Source organism: Hemiscyllium ocellatum, chromosome 21 (genome assembly GCF_020745735.1).
Source record: "Hemiscyllium ocellatum isolate sHemOce1 chromosome 21, sHemOce1.pat.X.cur, whole genome shotgun sequence".
In the NCBI taxonomy this organism is placed as follows: domain Eukaryota; kingdom Metazoa; phylum Chordata; class Chondrichthyes; order Orectolobiformes; family Hemiscylliidae; genus Hemiscyllium; species Hemiscyllium ocellatum.
Genome location: NC_083421.1, coordinates 23264769 through 23287592, shown reverse-complemented (window position 1 = coordinate 23287592; position 22824 = coordinate 23264769). Strand labels below are relative to the sequence as shown.

The following is a 22824-nucleotide window of genomic DNA, read 5'->3' as shown; positions in this document are numbered from 1 at the left end:
TTACAAAAGATTCCTGCCCTTACCATATTCATTCTTTTCTTAAGGGTTGCTGAATTTAAGGGCTTTTCAAACCAGAGGTTGGTGTCACTCAACCACTGCTTTATTTTCTTTTGCACTCAGTGGTATCCTGCATTAAAGGTTTCTTCCTATGTTAATACTTCTCCCAAGAAATAGTTAGAAGCTGCATGTTGAACTCAATACTAGAATGTAAAGCATGTTTTCAGATATTTATTTATTTATTGAATTGTCCCTTCAGGATGTGTGCATTGGCTTAGGTGCTGCTAAGGTAAAAACAATGACTGCAGATGCTGGAAACCAGATTCTGGATTAGAATGGTGCTGGAAAAGCACAGCAGTTCAGGCAGCATGCGAGGAGCAGGAAATCGACATTTTGGGCAAAAGCCCTTCATCAGGCATAGAAAGGGTGCTGCTAATAAAGATCTTGCTGAAAGCTATGAATTTCAATATTCAATTATATGTACATCAAAAATAGTGATCTTAATGAAAAGTCTTTGTCACAATAAAGGTCTTAAATGAAGCATGCACCATGCTGGATCCTGCTTTGTCATTTGCCCTTGGGTGAACTCTGCAGTTTCTGATCTGAACTTAGATACTTGGGATTACCAGTGGAACCTTTCTTTTTTCTGGACGTTTTGAGTTACCAGCTATGAACAGTCCCAGATGAATACTGATGGGCATGGAAAAGTCTTGGAGTAAGTTGAATGGAATTTTTCAAATATATTAGCTATTCTCTTTGTGGTGTTAGAATTGAAAGTATTTGATGTTTTCTTTCACAACTTCAGAGATATCCCCATCTAATACTAGGAGGTGGGGGTTTCAAAGGAGATGTGGGGCAAGCTTTTTTTGAGTGGTAGGAATCTGGAACACACAACCAGGGGTCTGGTAAAGGTAGATACAATAGGGGCATTCAAGGGCCTTAGATAAGCACACAAAAATGCAAGGAATAGAGAGCAATATGGACCAAGAGTAGGTAGAAGAGATTGGTTTAATTAGGCATCATGTTTGGCACAACAGCATGGGCCAAAAGGACCATTTCTGTGCTGTATTGTTCTATGTTCTAATAGCCAAAGTGGTTTGGTTGATAAAGTGCTGTTGTAGGAATTGCAGCCACTAACTTATGTGCATGGCAGATAATTCCTTAGTTAAGTGCACAAGAATAAATATCAGCTAAGGCATGAAGGCAAACTCCTATAGGAGTCAACAGGACCTTAATTTAATATCACAGCTGAAAAATGTCACTGACAGTAAGCACCCTCTCTGTACTGCACCAAAATGTCTTCACCGCTGGAGTGGGAAGTGTAACCCTCTCCTTAAATGCTGAGCTATGGAGGGTTTTTACAACCATAGTAAAGTAGGGGAGTTTTGGAGAGCCTTTAAAGGAGAAAGGGCACAAAAGTTTGAACAAAGAATGCCAGAATGGAAGCAGGGTTACTAATCATTAGGAAGTGAGAGAGAGATGGGTAAGTCTGTAAAAGCAGTGCAGATAATTCCTGTTGTTTTTTTTCATCAGAAGCAATAATTAACCCCTCTCCCTATGAGCTCATTTGCCTGAATGGGGAATGTGGCTATGTGTCCTGACCTTCAGGAAAGTGTGGTCAGACTCCATCCGTCCTTTGTTGTAGTCAAAACAGAAAAACAAGGGCACCCAGCAACAAAATGCATGAGGCTGTCCAAATGTGGGTTTAGAGATATTTTTCTTTATTCCTGTGATGGCTGCTGCTAAAGCCAGTGATTGATGCCAATTCTTAATTAACCTTTAACTGAGTGGCTTGCTAGGCCATTTCAGGGTGCAGTTAAGCATCAATCTCATTGCTGTGTGTCTCGAGTCAGGTTTTTTTTTGAAGGAAAGTGGTAAACCAGATTTAAGAACAGATGTACTTTAGATTTAAATTCCACTAACTTCCATAATGTGATTTGAATGCTTGGCCCTAGGACTGAGTATCAGGTATACTGTAAACTCTAGCCCAATCTAAAACAGTATTACAAGTTGGGTGGTTGTTGCAGATGAACAACATCTGCAACAACCAAACTAACTTTAAGCTGTTTCAACCTCCTTCACTTTCCACTGATCTGACAATTAGATATCATTAACAAAGACTTTAAAGAATTGCACTCTCCCCACAACCAGACAGCTGTGATCTAGTCACAACCTTTGGCTGAATATGCATTTTTTTTTCATCAACTAAATGAAATTCAGTCAGACAGATCCGGACCAGTTTGGACAAGGACTGGAAGAACGATCAATAAAGGAAGCTAAGATGTTCTCAAAAGCCTCTTCACCTTTTTTCAAGCCTGTGATCTCCTTCCACAGTTCTCCATAGTTCACCTCAGTCACTCAGTTGAAGCAATAAGGTTTGTATTGGTATGTTGAAAAATTAACAACTGCAAGCATCAGGATTTATTGGCAGAATTCCACTGGGCTACCCTAAGGAAGAGTTAGAAGGGTGACCGAAGTTATGGACAACAAACATACAGTGCAGCTGCAGGAGTCTGCCTGGTGAGGTCCTAACATATATTTTACAGCACTTGAATGGCCATTAGAACTTTCAGCCAGGGCTGGCAAGTAACATCTGTTTCAAACAAATGCCAGGTTATAACCATCTCTAATCCAAGACAATCTAACTGCCATCCCCTCAACATTCAGTGGCATTACCATCAGTCCCCTGCTATCAACATTCTGGAGATTACTAGTGTCCAGAAACTCAACCAAACCAGCTATATAAACACAATGTAGTGTGCAGTGAAAATAAAATTAACCTCTGTCAATACCAATGAAGATCAACAGGAATTACTCATTCTGTGGTCAGAATTACTGTGTGATGTGAAATCATGGTTTTACTTTCTTGCTAATGTGAGGCAACCATGTGGAGATTGCTGAGCTGCACATACCAGCCTCTTGTGGACATCAGCTGCTACTGCATTGTTTTTTTTGGAAATGGGATACTCAATTACACAGCACTTTCAATCAAATGTATTTATTCATAATCATGCAGTTCACCCACCATATTTTCTTTACATTTTTCCTGGAATACAAGAAATACTACAGGAGTAGGGCACATGACGCATCCAGCCTGCTCTGCAATTTAATGTGACTGTGGCTGACTTTGGGCTTCAACTCTACCCCCTTATACACTCTCCCAATATTCTTCAATTCCCTGAGACCCCTTTCTCAGCCTGAAATATATTTAAACATTAGTATTCACAATCCTCTGTGGGGAAAATTACAAAGATTCACAACACTAAGTTAAATAATTTCTCATCTCACTCCTTTGAAGCTAGCTTCCATGTTTTAGATTCCTCAATCAGCCAAAACAATTTCTCAGCATTGGGGAAGTAATGGCCTAGTGGTATTATCACTAGACTATTAATCCAGACACTTCGGTAATATTCTGAGGACCTGATTTTGAATCCTACCACATGGAATTTGAATTTAATAAAAATCTGGAATTAAGAATGTAATGATGACTGTGAATCCATTGCTAATTGTTGGGGGGGGGGGGAAACCTATCTGGTTCTGTAATGTCTTTAAGGAAAGAAATCTGCCATCCTTACCTGGTCTGGCCTACATCTGACATAGCAACGTGACTGACTCAACTGCCGTCTGGACATTTAGGATGGGTAGTAAATGCTGACCCAACCAGCAAAGCCCTCAAGCCTGTCTATGAATAATAAAAAAAAGCTCGACCCTCACGAACCCTTTGTGAATCTTGGATGTGTAAATGAGATCATTTCTCATCCTTCAAAACTCCAAAACATAGAGCCCAATTTATCAACATCTCATTGCAGGATAACCATATCTCCAAAGGACGTGTTTAATAAACACTTACTATACCTTATCCAAAAGAATATATCCTCTGATAAATATGGCAACCAAAATTGCACACAGTATTCCAAATTTGGTCTTCCTTGACTATTCCTTTGCTCTAAAGCCCAATCTGCCATTTGCTTTCTAAATTGCTTGCTGTACTGACATGCTTCCTCTATCACACCAATTTTTGAACATCAGTCTCACACCTTTTAGAAAATATTTAGCAATTCCACTCTTACAACCAAAATGAATAATTTTCCCCCATGACCGTCCAGTTGTTAACTCACAACCAGTCTTTGCAGCCCACAACTCACTAAACTAGGTGAAAAGTATCATCAGCAAATATGATGCATTATATAGTCGCATGTCTTCACACTAATGATGTAAAGAAAGAGAAAAGTGTAAATAGCTGAGGATCCAGCATTGATGCTTGTGGCATCAAGGTTTAAAGCCTTAATATGGAAAAGGACAAACAGCAAACAAAGATGCTCAACTGGAAGAATACCAAGTGTGGGATGTATGGCCAGGTTAGAATCCAAGATTTGCAGGTGAAATAGTAAACGAAAAAAGGGGAGATATTCAAATATCCAGCCTCAACTGCTTTTTGGGGAGAAGAATTCCTTAGACTAATGACCCTCAAAAAACATTTCTCCAATCTCAATTTTAAAAAGGATACTTATTTTTTAATTATATCTCCTTACTCTGATCCCTCGCTTAAAGGAAACATCCTTCCAAGTTTCCTCATGATATTGTGTTTCAGTAAGTTCACCTCATTCTTCCAAACTCCAACAAGTACTAGTCTGAACCTGTTCAACCTCAAGAAATCCATCGAATGAGAAGTGAACCTTAGCTGAACTGCTTCTGATGCAAAATAATTATCTACTCTTTTCAAATATGGAGTTTCAAAACTACACAGTACTCCACATTTGAAATCAAATGCTCTATATTTTGACGTTCCATTCCCCTTGCAGCAACCATCAACATACATTTTGTCTTCCTCATCACATTGTCCTTCCATACTAATTTTTTGTAAATCATGTTCCAGGACACCCAGATCCCTCTAACAACAATCTCTCTAAGTAGTACACTGCCTTTTACATTACTCCAGCCAAAGTTCAGTTTCCCACATAATAGTCCATCTGCCAAAATTTTTATCCACTCACCTAACCTCTATCTCTTCCTTTGCAGACTCTACTTCCTCACGACCAACTGACTTCACCACCTCTCCTTGTTTATTTGGTAAATTCAGCTATAGAATCAGAAACCCCACACTGTAGAAGCAAGCCATTCGGGCCCTTTGAGTCCACACTGTCCCTTTGAAGAGCATCCCATCAGACCCATATCCCTACCCTATCCCTGTAGCCCCGCATTTCCCAAGGTGAATCCGCCTCGCCTGCACATCTTTGGACTATGGGAGGAAATTGGAGCACCCAGCGGAAACCCACGCAGATACAGGGAGAATGTGCAAACTACACACTGACAGTTGCCCGAGGCGGGAATTGAACACGGAATCCTGGCACTGAGGCCAGTGAGCCACCATACCACCCAATGGTACATTCAATCTCACTATCTAGGTCACTTTGACAGGAAAAGGGCTTGGATGGTTCATGGAGGGAGGGGGAGAGAGCAGCTACTGATTCACTTTGAATGATCAGACAAGAGGGAGGTGAGTTGCCAATCCACAGCACTGTAAAAACTCTACAGGATTAGCCCTGGCAAAGCTGGCACCACTGTGCACTGGTTTTGAGAATTCAAAGATCAAGACACAATAGCCATGAAAAACTATAATTCAGCAAAATGGATTATGTAAATCGATTGGAAACAGCATGAAACAGGCCTGTTTTCTCTAACAAGTGAAGGTCTATGGAAACCATACTATAAAGTACAGAGTATATATGTCAAGTATATATGGCATGAGGTTATTGGTCATGTTAAGATTTTTTTAAATTAACTTATCATTAACTGCCTGTTAGGTAATGCTTAGTCCAGGTTGCTTTTCGTTTGTTATAGTAAAGTTGTAAAACTTGAAATCTTGTTGCATAATTTCTTGAAGATTGGCTTGAGGAATTCAAATCCCTCCATTCAACATCTCTACAATGGTCATGAACGGATCTAAAACAAAAGGACATTTAGGCTTCACAAGTCAATCAAAATTTGACATTAAGGTAAATTAGATTGCATGACCGAAAATCTGAGCAGAGAGGAATGTTTTCAGAAGTATCATTGGACAGGAAATGAAAGGTAAAGAAATTAAGCGGTTTGGAGAATTTTCAGTTCAGGCTGTACAACTGAAGACAATGAGTTCCGCCCAAGTAGGCTGCGTCAAGAAACAGGAGTGAAAATGTGTAGGGTGGGCACCACGTAATTGGAAGTTAAGGCACAGAGATACTTTATTTTGGACCAAACCAACGCTGCACCCAACACACCAGGAAAATGTCTTATTCCCCATGTGAGCATCATTCACAAATGACAGAATGTGATGAAGAGAGTCTGATATTCAGACTCTGGCAGTTACAATAACAAAGTTAATAAGCAGTCTCTACTTGCCTTGTGCTGCATCGGGCTGTCCAACAGCTGTCAACAGCTCTGGCTGTTTAAGCAGTAAAAATTTAATGAAATTCAGCAGGAATTAAAAAGGAAATCTGATTACAACAAAGTCATATGATGTTTAGGAACAATACCAGTGTGGTTTAGAGTTAGTGCAAGTTCATCCACAATTTCCTTCTGTTTGGACTCCAGACAACCTCACACCAGGAGGCTGTGTCCAGTAGGTTACAATCAGAGAGAATTTCTGAATATAAAATTCCACAGGGAATAAGCACTGTGTTTTCAGGCAGGTCTTTGAGGCAGGATCCTTTCTGGTTCTCCATCTCCACAGTAATTACACTCAATCTTAGAGGTGACCTTATCCAAGCCAATCAAAATCATCTTCTTCATCCTCATCTCCAAAGAGGGGTGCTGGTGGTGGGCGGCCCTTCATACTCTGTGATAGATAGAGAGAGAGAGAGAGCGAGCGCAATGAGAGATGGGAGGGGAATAGAGGGAAATAGAGGGTGGCAAACAAAAAACTGACAATCAGGTTCTTGAAGCAATAGGAATTGGGGGGGGGTCACTTTTAAAAACTTTTACCGCAGTCACTGCTACGGAAATTAGACCTGGAATCATATCCTACGTTCCCAACATCCAATATTTTGTAACATCCAAGTTATTTACCTCCTCATAGCTTTGGCAAATAGGATTAAGGAGAATCCAAAGGGATTTTATAAATACATTAAGGACAAATGGGTAACTAGGGAGAGAATAGGGCCCCTTAAAAATCAGCAAGGCCACCTATGTGTGGAACCACAGGATAGAAGAAACTAAACAAGTATTTTGCATTAGTGTTTACTGTGGAGAAGGACATGGAAGATACAGAATGTGGGAAAATAAATAGCAACCCCTGGAAAATGTCCATATCACAGAGGTGGTGGTGCTGGACGGCTTAAAACACAAAAGGTGGATAAATCCTCAGGACCTGATCAGATGTACACTAGAACTCTGGGAAGCTAGGGAGGTGATTGCTGGACCCTTTGCTGAGATATTTGTATCATCGATAATCACAGGTGAGATGTGAGAAGTCTGGAAGTTGGCTAACGTGGTGCCACTATTTAAGAAAGGTGGTGAAGAATAGCCGGGGAACGATAGACCGGTAAGCCTGACATCAGTCGTGGGCAAGTTGTTGGAGGGAATCCTAAGGGATAGGATTTACATGTATTTGGAAAGGCAAGGATAGATTTGAGATAGTCAACATGACAGTGTGTGTTCAAAATCATTTCTCACAAACTTGATTGAGGTTTTTTGAAGTAACGAAGAGGATTGATGAGGGCAGAGCAGTGGATGTGATCTATATGGAATTCAGTAATGTGTTCAACAAGGTTCCTCATGGTAGATTGGTTAGCAAGGTTATATCACATGGAATACAGGGAGAACTAGCCATTTGAATACAGAACTGTCTCAAAGCTAGAAGACAGAGGATGGTAGTGGAGGATTTTCAGACTGGAGGGCTGTGACCAGTGGTGTGCCACAAGGATCGGTGCTGAGTCCATTGCTTTTCATTATTTATATAAATAATTTGGATGTAAACATAAGAGGTACGGTTAGGAAGTTTGCAGATGACACCAAAATTGGAGGTGTAATGGAAAGTGAAGAAGGTTACCTCAGATTACAACAGGATCTTGATCAGATGGGCCAGTGGGCTGAGAAGTGACACATGGAATTTAATTTAGATAACTGTGAGGTGCTGCATTTTGGGAAAACAAATCTTAGCAGGACTGATACACTTCATGGTAAGATGCTGGTGAGTGTTGCTGAACAAAGAGACCTTGGAGTTCAAGTTCACAGTTCCTTAAGAGTTGAATCGCAGGTAGACAGGATAGTGAAGGGAGCGTTTGGTATGCTTTCCTTTATTGGTCAGTGCACTGAGTACAGGAGTTGGGAGGTTATGTTGCGGCTGTACAGGGTATTGGTTAGGCCACTATTGAAATTCTGTGCACAATTCTGATCTCCATGCTATAGGAAGGATGTTGTAAAACTTGAAAGGGTTCAGAAAAGATTTACGAGGATGTTGCCAGGGTTGGAGGGTTTCAGCGATAGAGAGAGGCTGAATAGACTGGGGCTGTTTTCCCTGGAGTGTCTGAGGCTGAGGGGTGACCTTATGAAGAATTGTAAAATTAGCGATTTTTGAGAAGATTTGTTTCTCAGGTTGATGTTAAGTATGTAAGCTAGCTCACTGAGCTTGAAAGTTTGTTTTCAGATGTTTTGTCACCATGACTAGGTAACATCATCAGTGCGAGTTACCAGAGAAGCGCTGGTGGTACGTCCCACCTCTCTGATATCAGTCTTAAAGGTGGGTGATGTCAGTTCCGTTTTTTTTAAGGGAAGGTAGATGGAATCAAAGTTGGTGTGTTTATTGATGGAATTCTGTTTAGAACGCCATGCCTCACAGAATTCTCACTTGTGTCTTTGTTTCACCTGTCCTAGGATGTGTGTGTTGTCACGAAAGGCATGCATGGTCTTTTCCCCAGGGTGAGGGAGTCCAAAACTAGAGGGCATAGTGGGGGCAGGGGGGTACTTAAAAGGGACCTATGGGGCAACTTTTTCATGCAGAGGGTAGTGTGTGCATGGAATGAGCTGCTATAGGAGGAGGAGGAGGAGGAGGAGGCTGGTACAATTACAACATTTAAAATGGCATCTGGATGGGTATGAGAGTAGGAAGGGCTAAGAGGAGTATGGGCCAAGTGCTGGCAAACTGAACTAGATTAATTTAGGATATCTGGTCAGCATGGAAGAAATGACTGAAGGGTGTATTTCCGTGCTGTACAACTCTTCCCATTACTCTACGGTCCCTCCCTTCCCCCCCCCCCCCCCCCACCCCCACCCCCTTTACACTACGGCCCCTCCCTGCCCCCCCTCATTGCTAAGCCCTCAGGTTCCCAACTTCCCTTCCAATGTAGAGTCCTGCACGTCAACACTGCTCCCATTCTCCCTCATCGTTGCAGTAATGAAATCCCTATTTTCTTACCACTTCATCTTCATCCTCTTCCTCCTCCTTCTTGATTTGCTTTCCCGATTTCAGAGTCACCGGTTTGAACAAGCCCTCATCATCGTCATCATCACTGAAAAGACTAAAAAAGTAAAAAGGTCACAAGGGCAGTAATCACTATCTCGGTTCTTCATTTCTAACAGAGATTACCCCATTCTTTACCCAGTCGTGACTAACACTGGGCAAGATTCTTCAAATGGCAAAACTGGCAGCTCAGAACTGCTCAATCTTCACTTGTGAAGATGAGGTAGGAAATTCAACTGAGGAAGTCATCATCCCAGCCAATCCTGAGCCAGCTCAGACACCTGCTCAAGCAGGAGTCACTGGACAGAAAGCAGATGAGGGGAATTCCTCAAAACATTACCTAACAAATATAAACAGCACTGTTGCATTTCTATAGTGCCTTGCATGACCCAAGGGCACTTGAAAGCCTTTTATAGCCAATGACCCTTTTAGAAATGCAGTCAATACCTGCACTTAAAAGGAGCCAACTTGCACACAGCAAATCAGATGTTCAGTTTTTCAAATGTGATACTGCTTCAGTGACAAACATTATAACACTGAAAAAAATCTCTACTTTTCTTCACATGGGGTGTATACTGGGAGGATGTTACCCCAGCACTGCAGTGCAAAGGGGTCAAGACTTTAGAATAAGCAGTCAGTTGGTTAAGACTGAGATAAGGACAAATGCCTTCACCCGAAAGTCTGTATACCTTTGGAATTTCTTATCCTACTGCTCAGTCATTGGCCATATTCTGCTCAGAGATCAACAAATTTTTGGATAACAAGAGAATTGAAGAACGAGGGAAAAGGGTAATGGGAGTTGGAATTGACGTAGACCAGTTATAATCTTAATGAATAGTGCATCAGACTTGAGAGGTGAAATGGTGAATCCTGCTCCCGTTTCTTTAGGTTATATTCTTACATTATTCAGCTCGGAGTATTTTTTTTAAAACTGTATATTATGACAGCTGTATACCTTAACTCCATCTGCCCACTCTGGTTCCCTGACACCACTGTTCAACAATCTGATATCAATCCCAGTTTGGAAATGGAATTCCCTTGGCTATAACTGCATTTGGGAGGAAGAATGTTTCCAGATTTCCAATTACTGTTGAATCTCTATCCAAATTTCAGCAAGTGCATTCCAGATGCGAGCTGTGGAGACAAGGTCTCACCTCCACCCCACTTACCTGCTGAGGGCAACAACACCGGCAACATGAAGCACCCACACTCACTGATGAGTAACAACCAAAACCAGACAGTTGAAACATTTTTTTTTAAATCTGTTTCCCTTCAAAATTAGCCACATCACAGGAACACCTGTGTAATCCCATCACATGACTACAGCTTCCTGAATAATCCAGCCATTGGCTTCTCTCACTTGGGGGTCTTGAATACTTTGGAAATGGAGTATAATGTAGTCTGACTGAAATAACACCCAAAGTCTGGGAAATCCAAACTCTCCGCAATTTTACTGACTTGTACAGCACTTACCTGGCGGCATTTGTTGAGGGAGCAGATTTAGATTTATGTCCTGGTGTTGATATTGTGTCACTGGAACCATGTTCCACCACGTGCAATGCCTCCAGCTCTGAGGGAGACTCGCTTGCTTCAAACACTGGACCCTCTGGAATTTCTGGACTCTCTTCATTCCCATTCAGGGCTGGGACTGCTTCCTGCAAGGGTTCTGAAAGCAGAGTCTCCTCTTGAATTCCAGAACCGCTTTCAAAACTGAGTGCTTGAGATTGCTCTTCCTGTCTTTCAGTCGGACTGTTTAAATCCGATGTATTGTCCAGCTCACAGTGCTGAACCCTGTCCAATGGGTTAAGGCTCTTCTCTACTGTTCTATCATGATCAGGGACCTCTGTTTGTTGATGAGATTTTCCATTTTGACAATCAGACAAAGGCTTCTTCTCAGTCTGTGTGTCAGCAGCTCCTGTCCTGGAGGTTTCTGCAGTAGCCTCCTGCTTATCTGCAGTGGGTGAACCTTGTGCGAGAGTGGGAATGTTCAGGCTAGAGGTCAGGGCTGCCTCTGGCTGCTCCAATTGCAATGCTTTTGAGCCTTCAGCCTCATTATGCTCAGATTTCACTGTAACCACCTCACCAGAGTGACCAGGTGATAAATTCACATCTTCTATCCGGTGAGCTTCAGCTACCATGGGTTGTTTTTCATCCAATACTGCAGTGTTCGGACTTTCCGAGGTATCAGTATTCGCTTTCTTCTCAATCGGAGAAACTGCTTGTTCTTCGAGCTCCTCCTCAGATTCATCATCCTCATTGTCACTCTTTGTGATTGGCTGGTCTTGGTCACTTCTCAACAGTTTCAAGGTAACTGCCTATTCAAAAAGAACAAGATAAGATCATTTGTAGATACATTGCAGAACCAGAAACAGAGGTGTAAAGAATTATTCCTGGGCCCTGTAATGGCCAAAGGTACACTGGGTTCAGTGAAGTTCGGATATTGAACGGATTCATAAATTTTAATCTTCCATTGGTACTGATCTTAGCAGGTGCCAAAAGTTTGCATGTTTAACATTAAACACAAATACAAGTATTTGCTGAAAAACTACTTATTTTTGATGGATGAAGAAGAGAAAACCGAAAATTTGTGTCAATGCCTTCCTAAACCAGTCAGGATGAAAAAGTCCCAACTCCAAACTTTGGCATATCCTGAGTTAGACAACAAAAGCAGTGACCCAGGGCTCTCAATTTCAGATTAATAATCAGTATGCGTGCGGAGATTTCATGAGGACAACACCAGAGTTTGGTGTAAGGCATGTCAGCAATGTCAAACTTCCAGATGATGGGTCATTTGGGTGACTGCAGAACCAAATCCAGCTCAAACTAACTTATTTTTATGAGGGGAGGCCACTTTAATTCATGTTTCCAGAACTGTCCTAAAGGGGCAGTATAATGAAGTTTAAAAAAATATCAGCAAGGGCTAGACAAGAGTATTAAAGCAGTTTTTTTCCCCCAGTAATCAAAGAGGCAAGAATAAAGAAACCATCAACACAGGAATTCAGAATGAAAAAACAGAGGGAAAAAAGATGTCTCATAGTTGAGGGGCTTTGGAACCCACATGGCTGAAAAGAAACAATATCAGTGTTCAAAATCAGATTAGACAGGTGGATGAAGGAACAGCATTTACACCAACAATTAAGTCTATTTTCTCAGATGGAGGGTAACGGCCAGTTTCTATACCACAGCTTCTATGTAGTTTAGCAGCTAAGTGTTTAAAAATGTTCCAGATTTTTACAGAGAGGTCGACTCCATACACTGACTGCTGTGCATGAAGCATTGCTGCACATCAATCTGAAATTAATGGATGTAGGTTTGCTCGCTGAGCTGCAAGGTTCATTTTCAGACATGTCGTCACCATACTAGATAACATCTTCAGTGAGCTTCCGAACAACGCACTGCTCATATTTCCTGCTTTCTATTTATATGTTTGGGTTTCTTTGGGTTGATGTCATTTCCTGATCTTTTTCTCAGGGGGTGGTAAATGGGATCCAAGTCAATGTGTTTATTGTTGGAGTTCTGATTGGAATGCCATGCTTTTAGGAATTCTCATACATGTCTCTGTCTGGCTTGTCCTAGGATGGATGTGTTGTCCCAGTTGAAGTGGTGTCCTTCCTGATCTGTATATAAGGATGTGAGTGAGAGAGGGTCATGTCATTTTGTGGCTAGTTGATATTCGTGTATCCTGATGGCTAGTTTTCTACCTGTTTGTCACAGTTCTTGCACGGTATTTTCTAAATGGACAAACAAGGCAGAAAACTAGCCACCAGGATACATGAACATCAACTAGCCACAAAACGACATGACCCTCTCTCACTCGCATCCTTATGTACAGATAAGGAAGAACACTAGTTCGACTGGGACAACACATCCATCCTAGGACAAGCCAAACAGAGACACACACGCACGAGAATTCCTGGAAGCAAGGCAATCCAATCAGAACTCTATCTACAAACACATTGACTTGGATCCCATTCACCACCCCCTGAGAAAAAGAACAGGAAATTATATCACAGGAAATGACATCACCGACCCAAGGAAACCCAAACACAAATAGAAAGCATGAAACACCAATAATGCTTCATCCGGAGGCTCACTGAATATGTTACCTAGTATGGTGATGAAATGTCTGAAAATGAACCTTCCAGCTCACGGGCAAAACTACATCCAGAACCTTAAACTGAGCTACAAATCCTCTCAAAACTTGCTATCTGGAATTAATGTCTAATACACTACTCTTGCCCAGCAATTCAATTAAATCTTTATTTACTTCTCCATTTCTTTAAGTGCTCTAATCTTAGAAGTCCAGTTTGTGAACTTGTCCTTTCCAGGCTGACAAACACCACCTTTTCCATCTTTCCTCTTAACTCAGAGTCTTGGCACAGGGAAAGCAATCAGCTTTATTACCCTTCCCTGCAGCGCCTCCACCAATCACGGTCTCCTCAGCTGAATATCTTCTTGGTGTCTCAACCACAATTGGTGCATAACTTCCTCTCTCTAACATGATTTTTCAATATTCTTCCAACTTCCTATCGACTTTGAATGCTGTTCCTCACTGGTTAGACATTCTGAATATATTCAGAATCTAAATTTCTTTCAGCAGCATTCATCAACGGTATAGCTTATACAATTAATGGTAGGGCCTTGAGTACTGTTGTAGAACAGTAGCAGTGCAGGTACATAATTCTTGAAAGTTTGCATCACATACAGACAGGGTGGTTAAAAAGGTGTTTGGCACGCTTGCCGTCATTTCTACGTCCTTTGAGTAGAGGGGTTTGGAGGTTATGTTGAGGTTGTGTGGGATATTGGTGAGGCCTCTTCTGGAAAACTGTTAGGAGAAAGTGAAGACCTCAGATCAGAGTTGAGTGTGTAGTGCTGGAAAAGCACAGGTGGTCAGGTAGCATCCGAGGATCAGGAGAATCGACTTTTCAGGCACAGACCCTTCATCAGGAATTCGGTGTCCAGTTCTGGTCATCCAGTTATAGGAAGGATATTATCTTGCAGGAGAGGGTTCAGAAGAGATTTACCAGGATGTTATAGGTGTGGAAGGCTCGAGTTATAAAGAAAGGCTGGAATAACTGAGACTCTTTTTTTCACTGGAGGGTAGGAGGTTGAGAGGCAACCTGATAAAAATTTATAAAATAATAAGAGGTACAGATAGAGTTGATGGTCGTTGTCTTTACCCTAAGGTGGGGAGTTTCAAGACTGGGGGGCACATTTTTGAGGTGAGAGGAAAGAGATTTAAACAAAATATGAGGCAATTTATTTTTACATAGAGGGTGGTATGCATGTGTAATGAACTTCCTGAGGAAGTGGTGGATGCAGGTACAATTACAATGTTTAAAAGACATTTGGATAAGTACATGAATAGGAAAGATTTGGAGGGATATGGGCAAGGAGCAAGCAAGTGGGACTAATCTAGGTTGGGATTATGTTTGCCACAGAACCAAAGGGTCTGTTTCCGTGCAGTACTACTGCATGTGTTGCTTATTTTTTTTCATTACATGTAGTACTATACTCATGACTGCATTTAATTTCACTGGACATTATCATTTTGCCCACTGATCTTTTTGATCAGTTTATTATGCAACCTCTGAGCAGTTTCCTCATTTTTAGTGTCAGCAGAAAATTTTACTGGCTTGCAGAAGGTTTCTCGTATTTACATTAGAAACATTGTGCTCTGGGGAATATCACTCAACATATGCCTGAATTGATTTCTGGCCCTTCACCCAATTTCATACCTACACCCAAGTCTTTCCTGGATAGATACAGCTTCAAAAAGTGGAAATCATGTGAATTCTAGGTTGAAGGGTAGACATAGTAGGGGGCAGAGCTTTCCTAAGCTTACTTTGGGTACCACGCACTCAGGAATTAAGAACTTCTTCAGTCAGGACAGTCTGTTTTTTCGAATCACTGTTGTTTACGAGATTTTACATAATGCTGAAACGCATGTTTGCAAATGAATTCCATTAATGGCACAGAGAACAGATGTATAATGGGATGGCAGTTCCTCATGTCTGTCTGATATATTTATTGATTATGCTTCTTCCCAATCACTCCATTATGATTCCCAATGGTTCCCAGAACCCCTTACTTAGCATTTTAGAAAGAGTACTCTCTCTCTCTCGCAGGGATATGTTTTTAAATTGTTTTAATCTCATTTTGAATCAAAATTACTAAGTTCCTGAGGTTATCATATCTTCTCTTGTACTAAGATGATACTTGGTCATCTGTTTTACTCTTTTTTTTTAGGCTTTAACCTTGTATTCATCCTTGTTCATCTAATCAATCTTTTAATGTTCTTTCACATTTTCTTACATTACTTCCAATATCTCCTGCCTTTTTCAACACAGTTGGTATCATTTGACAAAAACAATAGCTCTTGTTCTGAAGTTAAAGTCTTTTGTGCCAAGTTACAAGAAAGGAGATCCTACAGCAAAGACGAGCAGGCAATAGATTTCACTTCTTTTTTCAAGCCTTTATCAGGAAAATGTAGGCACACTACATTCACAACACAAATTACATTCTCTAATTCTGATCTCATGTATCGTAATTTCTGTTGCCTCTTCAACGAGGATTCTGCCAAAAGTGGGTGCATGTCTTCAATTAAGTGTTTCATAGAATGCAGACAGTATAGAAGCTGGCTTTTTCAGCCCATCAAGTCCACATCCTCCAAAGAGCATTCCATTCAAACCCACCCCACATCTGCAATTCCCATGATGAATCAACTTAGCCTACACATTCCTGGACAGCGGGAGGAAACCCATGTAGACACAGAGAGAATGTGCAAACTCCACACGGACAGCCCAAAGGTGGAATCTGTGAGGCAATAGTGCTAACTGGACCATGTGATATTGCATCAACCTATACCGAATGCTGTTAACGTGAATCATCTCAAGCTGTTCCACTTTTGAAGCGTCTAAATGTTTGCTATGTTATTGCTGCGTATGCACTGTAACTTTATGTAAGAAAGAGACCAAACACCAAAGCCATTCTCACAGCAGAAGGTAAAGTGACTGCTCCTCTAGGCTGGGCAGACAGATGACTTAGATATTAGCTATACTTGCATGTTTATTTTGATATCTGAGGGAATAAGCAAAAGGAAATGATAGCATTAAAAACAAAAATCCAGATCTGGACAGTGGGTTTTAATCACAGGCACCAGGTGGACAAGCAAGCCCAAGCTTTGACTTCTTGGAGTTGGTTGGTTGCAATGTCTGTACCTTGATAGTGTTCACAATGATACCAAGGACTGCTCTGCCACTGTACATTTCATCCAGGTCAAACTCTCCTCGCAACGACTGAAACACTCCATTCATGATCTTCTTCACCTGCAAAAAGATTTATAATATCCTAGTTCTCATAAAAACCAAATGTGGAGAGAGTGATCTTTCAAGATAAACAAAAGAACCATTGGGGTGGGACTTTCCACCATTACCAATATCAACATCAAACACTCTAAGGACAGATACAGGTTAGATGCAGAGGAGATTATCTTTCTGTAATGCCCCATTAATATCCCTCCACAGTAGAATAAGGGCTTGCACTTGTTAATTTGTTAAGTGTGTTGACGAAAACACAATCATTATGTAAATGGCCCTCACAGCAAAGTGGCAAACTTCAACCTCTTCTTGGGAAATAACACTGGGCAAGTGACTGAGGTGTTAGTGGGGCAGCACTTTGGGATCAGTGATCACAATTCTATTAGTTTTAAAATAGTTATGGAAAAGGATTAGTTAAAATTCTAAACAGGGTCAAAGCCAACTTTGATTGTATGAGAGGTGAACTTTCAAAAGTTGATTGGAGAAGATTGTTCACAGGCAAAGGGACAATTGGCAAGTGGGAGGCTTTCAAAGGCAAGATAACCAGAGTTCAGGGACAGCATGTTCCTGTAAGTGTGAAGGACAAGGCTGGCAGGAGTAGGGAACACTGGATGACTAGAGGTATTGTGGTCCTGGTCAAGAAAAAGGCAGCAGCATACGTCAGGTACAGGCAACTGGAATCAAGTGAATCCTGAGGGGGTGGAGGACCACACTTGAGGAAAATTAAGGAGGACAAAAAAAGGGACCATGAGATAGCTTTGGCAGATAGCAAAGGAGAATTCAAAGAGATTCTACAAGTATATTAAGAGCAAAAGAGTAACGAGGGAGAGAATAGCACTTCTGAAAGATCAATAAAGCCATCCATGTGCGGAAACACAGGAGATAGGGGAGATCCTAAATGAATATTTCACATCAGTATTAACTATGAAGACAGACAAGGAAGCTAGGGAACTTGTGGAAATAAATAGTGATGTCTTGAAGAGTCCACACTGCAGAAGAGGTGATGCTGGAAGTCTTACAATGCATAAAAGTAGATAAATCCCCAGTGTCTGATCAAGTGTACCCTAGGACAGTGTAATGAAGCAAGGAAAGAAATTGCAGGGGTCCTAGCAGAAATATTTGTATCAATAACCACAGTTGAGGTGCCAGAAGACTGGAGGGTGACTAATGTTGTATCATACTTAAGAAAGGCTGGAATAAAAAGCTAAGGAACTACAGAACAGTGAGCATGACATCAGTGGTGGGTACGTTGTTGGAGGCATATCTCAGACACAGCATCTACATGCATTTGGAAAGGCAAGGACTGTTCAGAGACAGTCAACATGGCTTCGAACATGGAAAATCATGCCTAACTAACTTGAGTTTTCTTTTGACAAGGCGAGCAAGATGATAGATGAAGGCAGGGCGATAGACGGCATGTACATGGCCTTTAGCAAGGCCTTTGACAAGGCTTCACTGTGGCAAATTGGTTACAGAGGTTACATCATAAGATCCAAACAGATGTAGACAATTAGATACAACTATGACTTGTGATTGGAGATAGAAGGTGGTGATGGAGGGTTGTTATTTAGACTGGAGCCCTGTCACCAGCAGTGTGCTACAAAGATGAGTGCAGGTCCACTGTTGATTGTCATCTATATAAATAATTTGGATGCAAATATAGAAGGTACGGGTTAGCAAGTTTGCAGGTGACAACAAAATTAGTGAAGTTAATTTAAGATTACAACAGGAATGTGGGCCAGCGGGCTGAGGGACGGTAAATGGAGTTTAATGCACATAAATGTAAGGCATCATGTTTTAGTAAAGGGTGAAGGCAGTGCTTGGCATGCTTGCTTTCATCAGTCAGAGAACACAACATCATATTATAGCCATACAAGGCACTGGAGTATTTGGAGTATTGCATACAATTCTGGTCACTCTTATATAGGAGGAATGTTATTAAATTGGAAAGGATGCAAAAAAAGATTTCCAAGGATGTTACCAAGACTGGATGGTTTGAGTTATACAGGGAGGCTGGATAGGCTGAGACTTTTATCCCCTGGTGCGTAGGAGGCTGAGGGGTGACCTTAATGAGATTATTAAAATCATGAGAAGCCTAGATAAGATGAATAGCCAAGGTCTTTTCTCCAGAGTAGGGAGGTCCAAAATTAGAGGCTAAGAGGGGAAAAATTTCAAAGGGACCTGAGGGGCAACTTATTCCACACAGGTGGTGGTGCATACAAAGAATGAGCTACCCAAGGAAGTGGTAGAGGTGGGTACAGAGGGTGGTTACATTTAAAAGACAATCGGACAGGTTTACAGATCGGAAAGATTTAGAGGGACATGGTCTAAATGCAGGTAAATGGGATAAGTTCAGTTTAGGAAACCTGGTTGACATGGGCAGGTTGTTCCTGTGCTGTCTGACTCTATGGCTAGGACGGTTTGAAAATAGTGCAGCTCAAACCTCTCAGCCATCAATTTGTTTTTGCAGCAAAAGCTGAGCGGAAGTGAGGTCGGAGCACAGAGGCTGTTGGGAAGGTTAGGGAGTGCTATTTAAGTAGGTGTTCTGGGCCCCACATCCTACACAGTAGGGCCTCCCTCCCACCCTCCTCCTCTAATCTAATTAAGAGTCCACAGACTCGCAGCAAAAAAAAGGTGGGGGGGTTAAGAGAAGTGTCTGGTTAAAAAAAAAGTGCGCATCTTTGGCTGAGGAGTCCTCAGCGAAGAGGCTGAGTGAGGAGATCACGCCACAGTTGAAGAGGGTGAAGACATGATTGCCAAGCTGATTCAGTGTGCTGCGTGCATGATGTGGGAGGTCAGGGACACTGGTGTCGTCTCTGGCTCCTATAGCTGGGGAAAGTACACACATTCAGCTTCTGAAAGACCACGTTGCAACACTGAAGAACGAACTAGATTACCTCAGGCTCATTCAAGAGAATGAGAATTTTCTGGACAGGACCTTCAGCAAGGTCATTACACTAAACAAACCACAAGAGAGAAGAAGGGAGAGGACGATGAGGAAGGAAGAGATGATTCAAGTACAAGAGACCCCAGGGGAAGCACCTGCCATGAACAGATGGACTCTGCTGGAAACTGTGGAGACAGAAGACACTGCCGGTCCAAGAGACGGACAGGTCTGCCAATCAAAAATCGGTATGGAGGCAAAGCCGAGGAGTCAGACATGGTAATAGGGGACTCCATAGTGAGACGGACTGAAAGGCGTTTCTGTGGCAACAGGCGGGATTTGAGGATGGTGTGTTGCCTTCCTGGTACCAAGATCCAGGACGTCACCAGAGTGCAGAGAATCCTCAAGGGCGAAGGTGAAGAGTCAGAGATGGTGGTGCATGTTGGCACAAATGATGCTGGGAAGAAGGGGGGGGGGGGGGGGGGGGGACATTTTACGGCAGGCCTTCAGAGAACTCAGAAGGCGGCTGAAAAGCAGGACTTCCAGGGTGGTTATCTCCGGTTTGCTTCCAGTTTCTCGGGCTGGAGAGGGCAGGAACAGGGAGATAGTGGACTTGAATGTGGCTGAGGAACTAGTGCATGAAGCAAGGATTTAAATTCTTGATCACTGGAGTATGTTTTGCAGTAAGGATAAATTATACAAGAGGGACGGGTTGCACCTTTATAGGTGGGGGACCAGCATTCTGGCAGGCAGGTTTGATAGTCTAAACAAACCTGTGTTGCAGTAAGTAGTGGAGGGGAGAAACTGAAAATTTAAGAAGGAAGTTAAAGGGAAAGTGAGAATAAGAGAAGTTAAGACAGACAACAGAATCAATGGAGCCGAAAACTCAAGGGATCATATAGTATGGGCAAGTGTAATAGGGTTTCATAGGACGGGTGAGGGGAGTAACAAATTAAAAATATTAGAATGAATGCACGAAGCATAAGAAATAAGGTAGATGAGCTCAAGGCTCAGGTGGAAATTGACAGGTACAATGTTGTGGGGATAACTGAGACGTGGCTTCAAGTAGACAGGGCCTGGGAAATGAATATTCAAGGCTATACATGCTATCAAAAGGACAGACCAACGGGCAGAGGGGGTGGGTGGCCTTGTTGGTGAGGAATGATATTCAGTCCCTTGCAAGGGGGGAACATAGAATCAGGAGATGTAGAGTCAGTATGGATAGAGCTGAGAAATTCTAAGGGTAGAAAGACCCTAATGGGACATATCTACAGGCCCCCAAACAGTAGCCTGGATGTAGGGTGGAATGTGAATTAGGAGTTGAAATTGGCCTGTCGCAAAGGTATTACTACAGTGATGATGAGGGATTTCAACATGCAGGTAGACTGGGAGAATCAGGATGGTACCGGACCCCAAGAAAGGGAGTTTGTGGAGTGCCTCCGAGATGGATTCTTAGAACAGCTTGTACCGAACCTACCAGGGAGAAGGCAATTCTGGATCTGGTGTTGTGCAACAAACCAGATTTGATCAATCCCCTCGAAACAAAGGAGCCATTAGGAGGTAGTGACCATAACATGATAAGTTTAAATCTACAATTTGAGAGGGAGAAGGGAGAATCGGAAGTGTCAGTATTGCAGTTGAACCAAGGGAACTATGGAGCTATGAGGGAGGAGCTGGCCAAAGTTCAATGGCGCAATACCCTAACAGGGATGGCAGTGGAACAACAATGGCAGGTATTTCTGGGTATAACGCAGAAGGTGCAGGATCAGTTCATTCCAAAGAGGAAGAAAGATCCTAAGGGGAGGCAGGGGCGGCCGTGGCTGACGAGGGAAGTTAAGGACTGTATAAAGATAGAAGTGAAGTATAACATAGCAAAGATGAGCGGGAAGCCGGAGGACTGGGAAACTTTTAAACAGCAACAGAGGATAACTAAAAAGGCAATAAGCGGAGAAAAAAATGAGGTATGAAGGCAAACTGGCCAAAAATATAAGAGGAGGATAGTAAAAGCTTTTTTAGGTATATGAAAAGAAAAAAAAATAGTAAAGACTAAAATTGGGCCCTTGAAGACAGAAACAGGTGAGTATATTATGGGGAACAAGGAAATGGCAGAAGAGTTGAATTGGTACTTTGGATCTGGCTTCAATGGGAAAGCCACAAGCAATCTCCAAGATGTATTAGTGTCTGAAGGACCTAGGATAATGGATGAACTGAAGGGAATTTATATTAGGCACGAAATGGTGTTGGAGAGACTGAGGTCTGAAGGCTGCTAAGTCCCGGGACCTGATGGTGTGCATTCCAGGGTACTTAAGGAGGTGGCTCTAGAAATTGTAGAAGCATTGGTAATCATTTTCCAATTTTCTACAGATTCAGGATCAGTTCCTGAGGATTGGAAGGTGGCTAATGTTGTCCCACTTTTCAAGAAAGGAGGGAGAGAAAAAACAGGGATTTATAGACCAGTTAGCCTGACATCAGTGTTGGGAAAGATGCTGGAGTCAGTTACAAAAGATAAATTCCGAATCCTTTGGATAGCAGTAATCAGATAGGTCAGAGCGAGCATGGATTTACCAAGGAGAAATCGTGCTTGACTAATCTTCTGGAGTATATAGAGGATGTAACTATGAAGATGGACAAGGGAAAACCAGTGGATGTAGTGTACCTAGACTTTCAAAAAGCTTTTGATAAAGTCCCACATAAGAGATTAGTGAGCAAAAGTCTGGTTGAAGATTTGTAGCTCGGGTGTCCGTTGTTGTGGTTCTGTTCGCCGAGCTGGAAGTTTTTGCTGCAAACGTTTCGTTCCCTGGCTAGGGAACATCATCAGTGCTATTGGAGCCTCCTGTGAAGCGCTGCTTTGATGTTTCTTCCGGTATTTATACCACTATAAATTCCGGAAGAAACATCAAAGCAGCGCTTCACAGGAGGCTCCAATAGCACTGATGATGTTCCCTAGCCAGGGAACGAAACGTTTGCAGCAAAAACTTCCAGCTCGGCGAACAGAACCACAACATTAGTGAGCAAAATTAGGGCACGTGGTATTGGGGGCAAAACACTGACTTGGACTGAAAATTGGCTGGCTGACAGGAAGCAAAGAGTAGTGATAAACGGGTCCCTTTCGGGATAGCAGGCAGTGACCAGTAGAGTACCACAAGGTTCGGGGACCACAGCTGTTCACAATATACATTAATGATATA

General features: G+C 42.1%; 2 protein-coding genes across 4 annotated transcripts in view; one reads left to right on the top strand and one right to left on the bottom strand.

The window, feature by feature from the left end:
- lrsam1 (leucine rich repeat and sterile alpha motif containing 1) overlaps positions 1-532 on the top strand; it is an 80965-nt gene extending 80433 nt beyond the window's left edge. For both annotated transcript variants that reach the window (XR_009645817.1, XM_060841283.1), the window contains one exon: positions 257-532. The gene's annotated coding sequence lies outside the window, so the exon portion shown is untranslated. The remainder of the gene's footprint in view (positions 1-256) is intronic.
- Positions 533-2979: 2447 nt separating this feature from the next.
- fkbp15a (FKBP prolyl isomerase family member 15a) overlaps positions 2980-22824 on the bottom strand; it is a 98510-nt gene continuing 78665 nt past the window's right edge. For both annotated transcript variants that reach the window (XM_060841279.1, XM_060841281.1), the window contains exons 26-29: positions 16654-16761; positions 10907-11748; positions 9389-9491; positions 2980-6811 (exon numbers count right to left, since the gene is read on the bottom strand). In XM_060841279.1, the coding sequence (XP_060697262.1) occupies positions 6734-6811; positions 9389-9491; positions 10907-11748; positions 16654-16761 (1131 nt within the window). In that variant the 3' untranslated portion in view covers positions 2980-6733. The remainder of the gene's footprint in view (positions 6812-9388; positions 9492-10906; positions 11749-16653; positions 16762-22824) is intronic.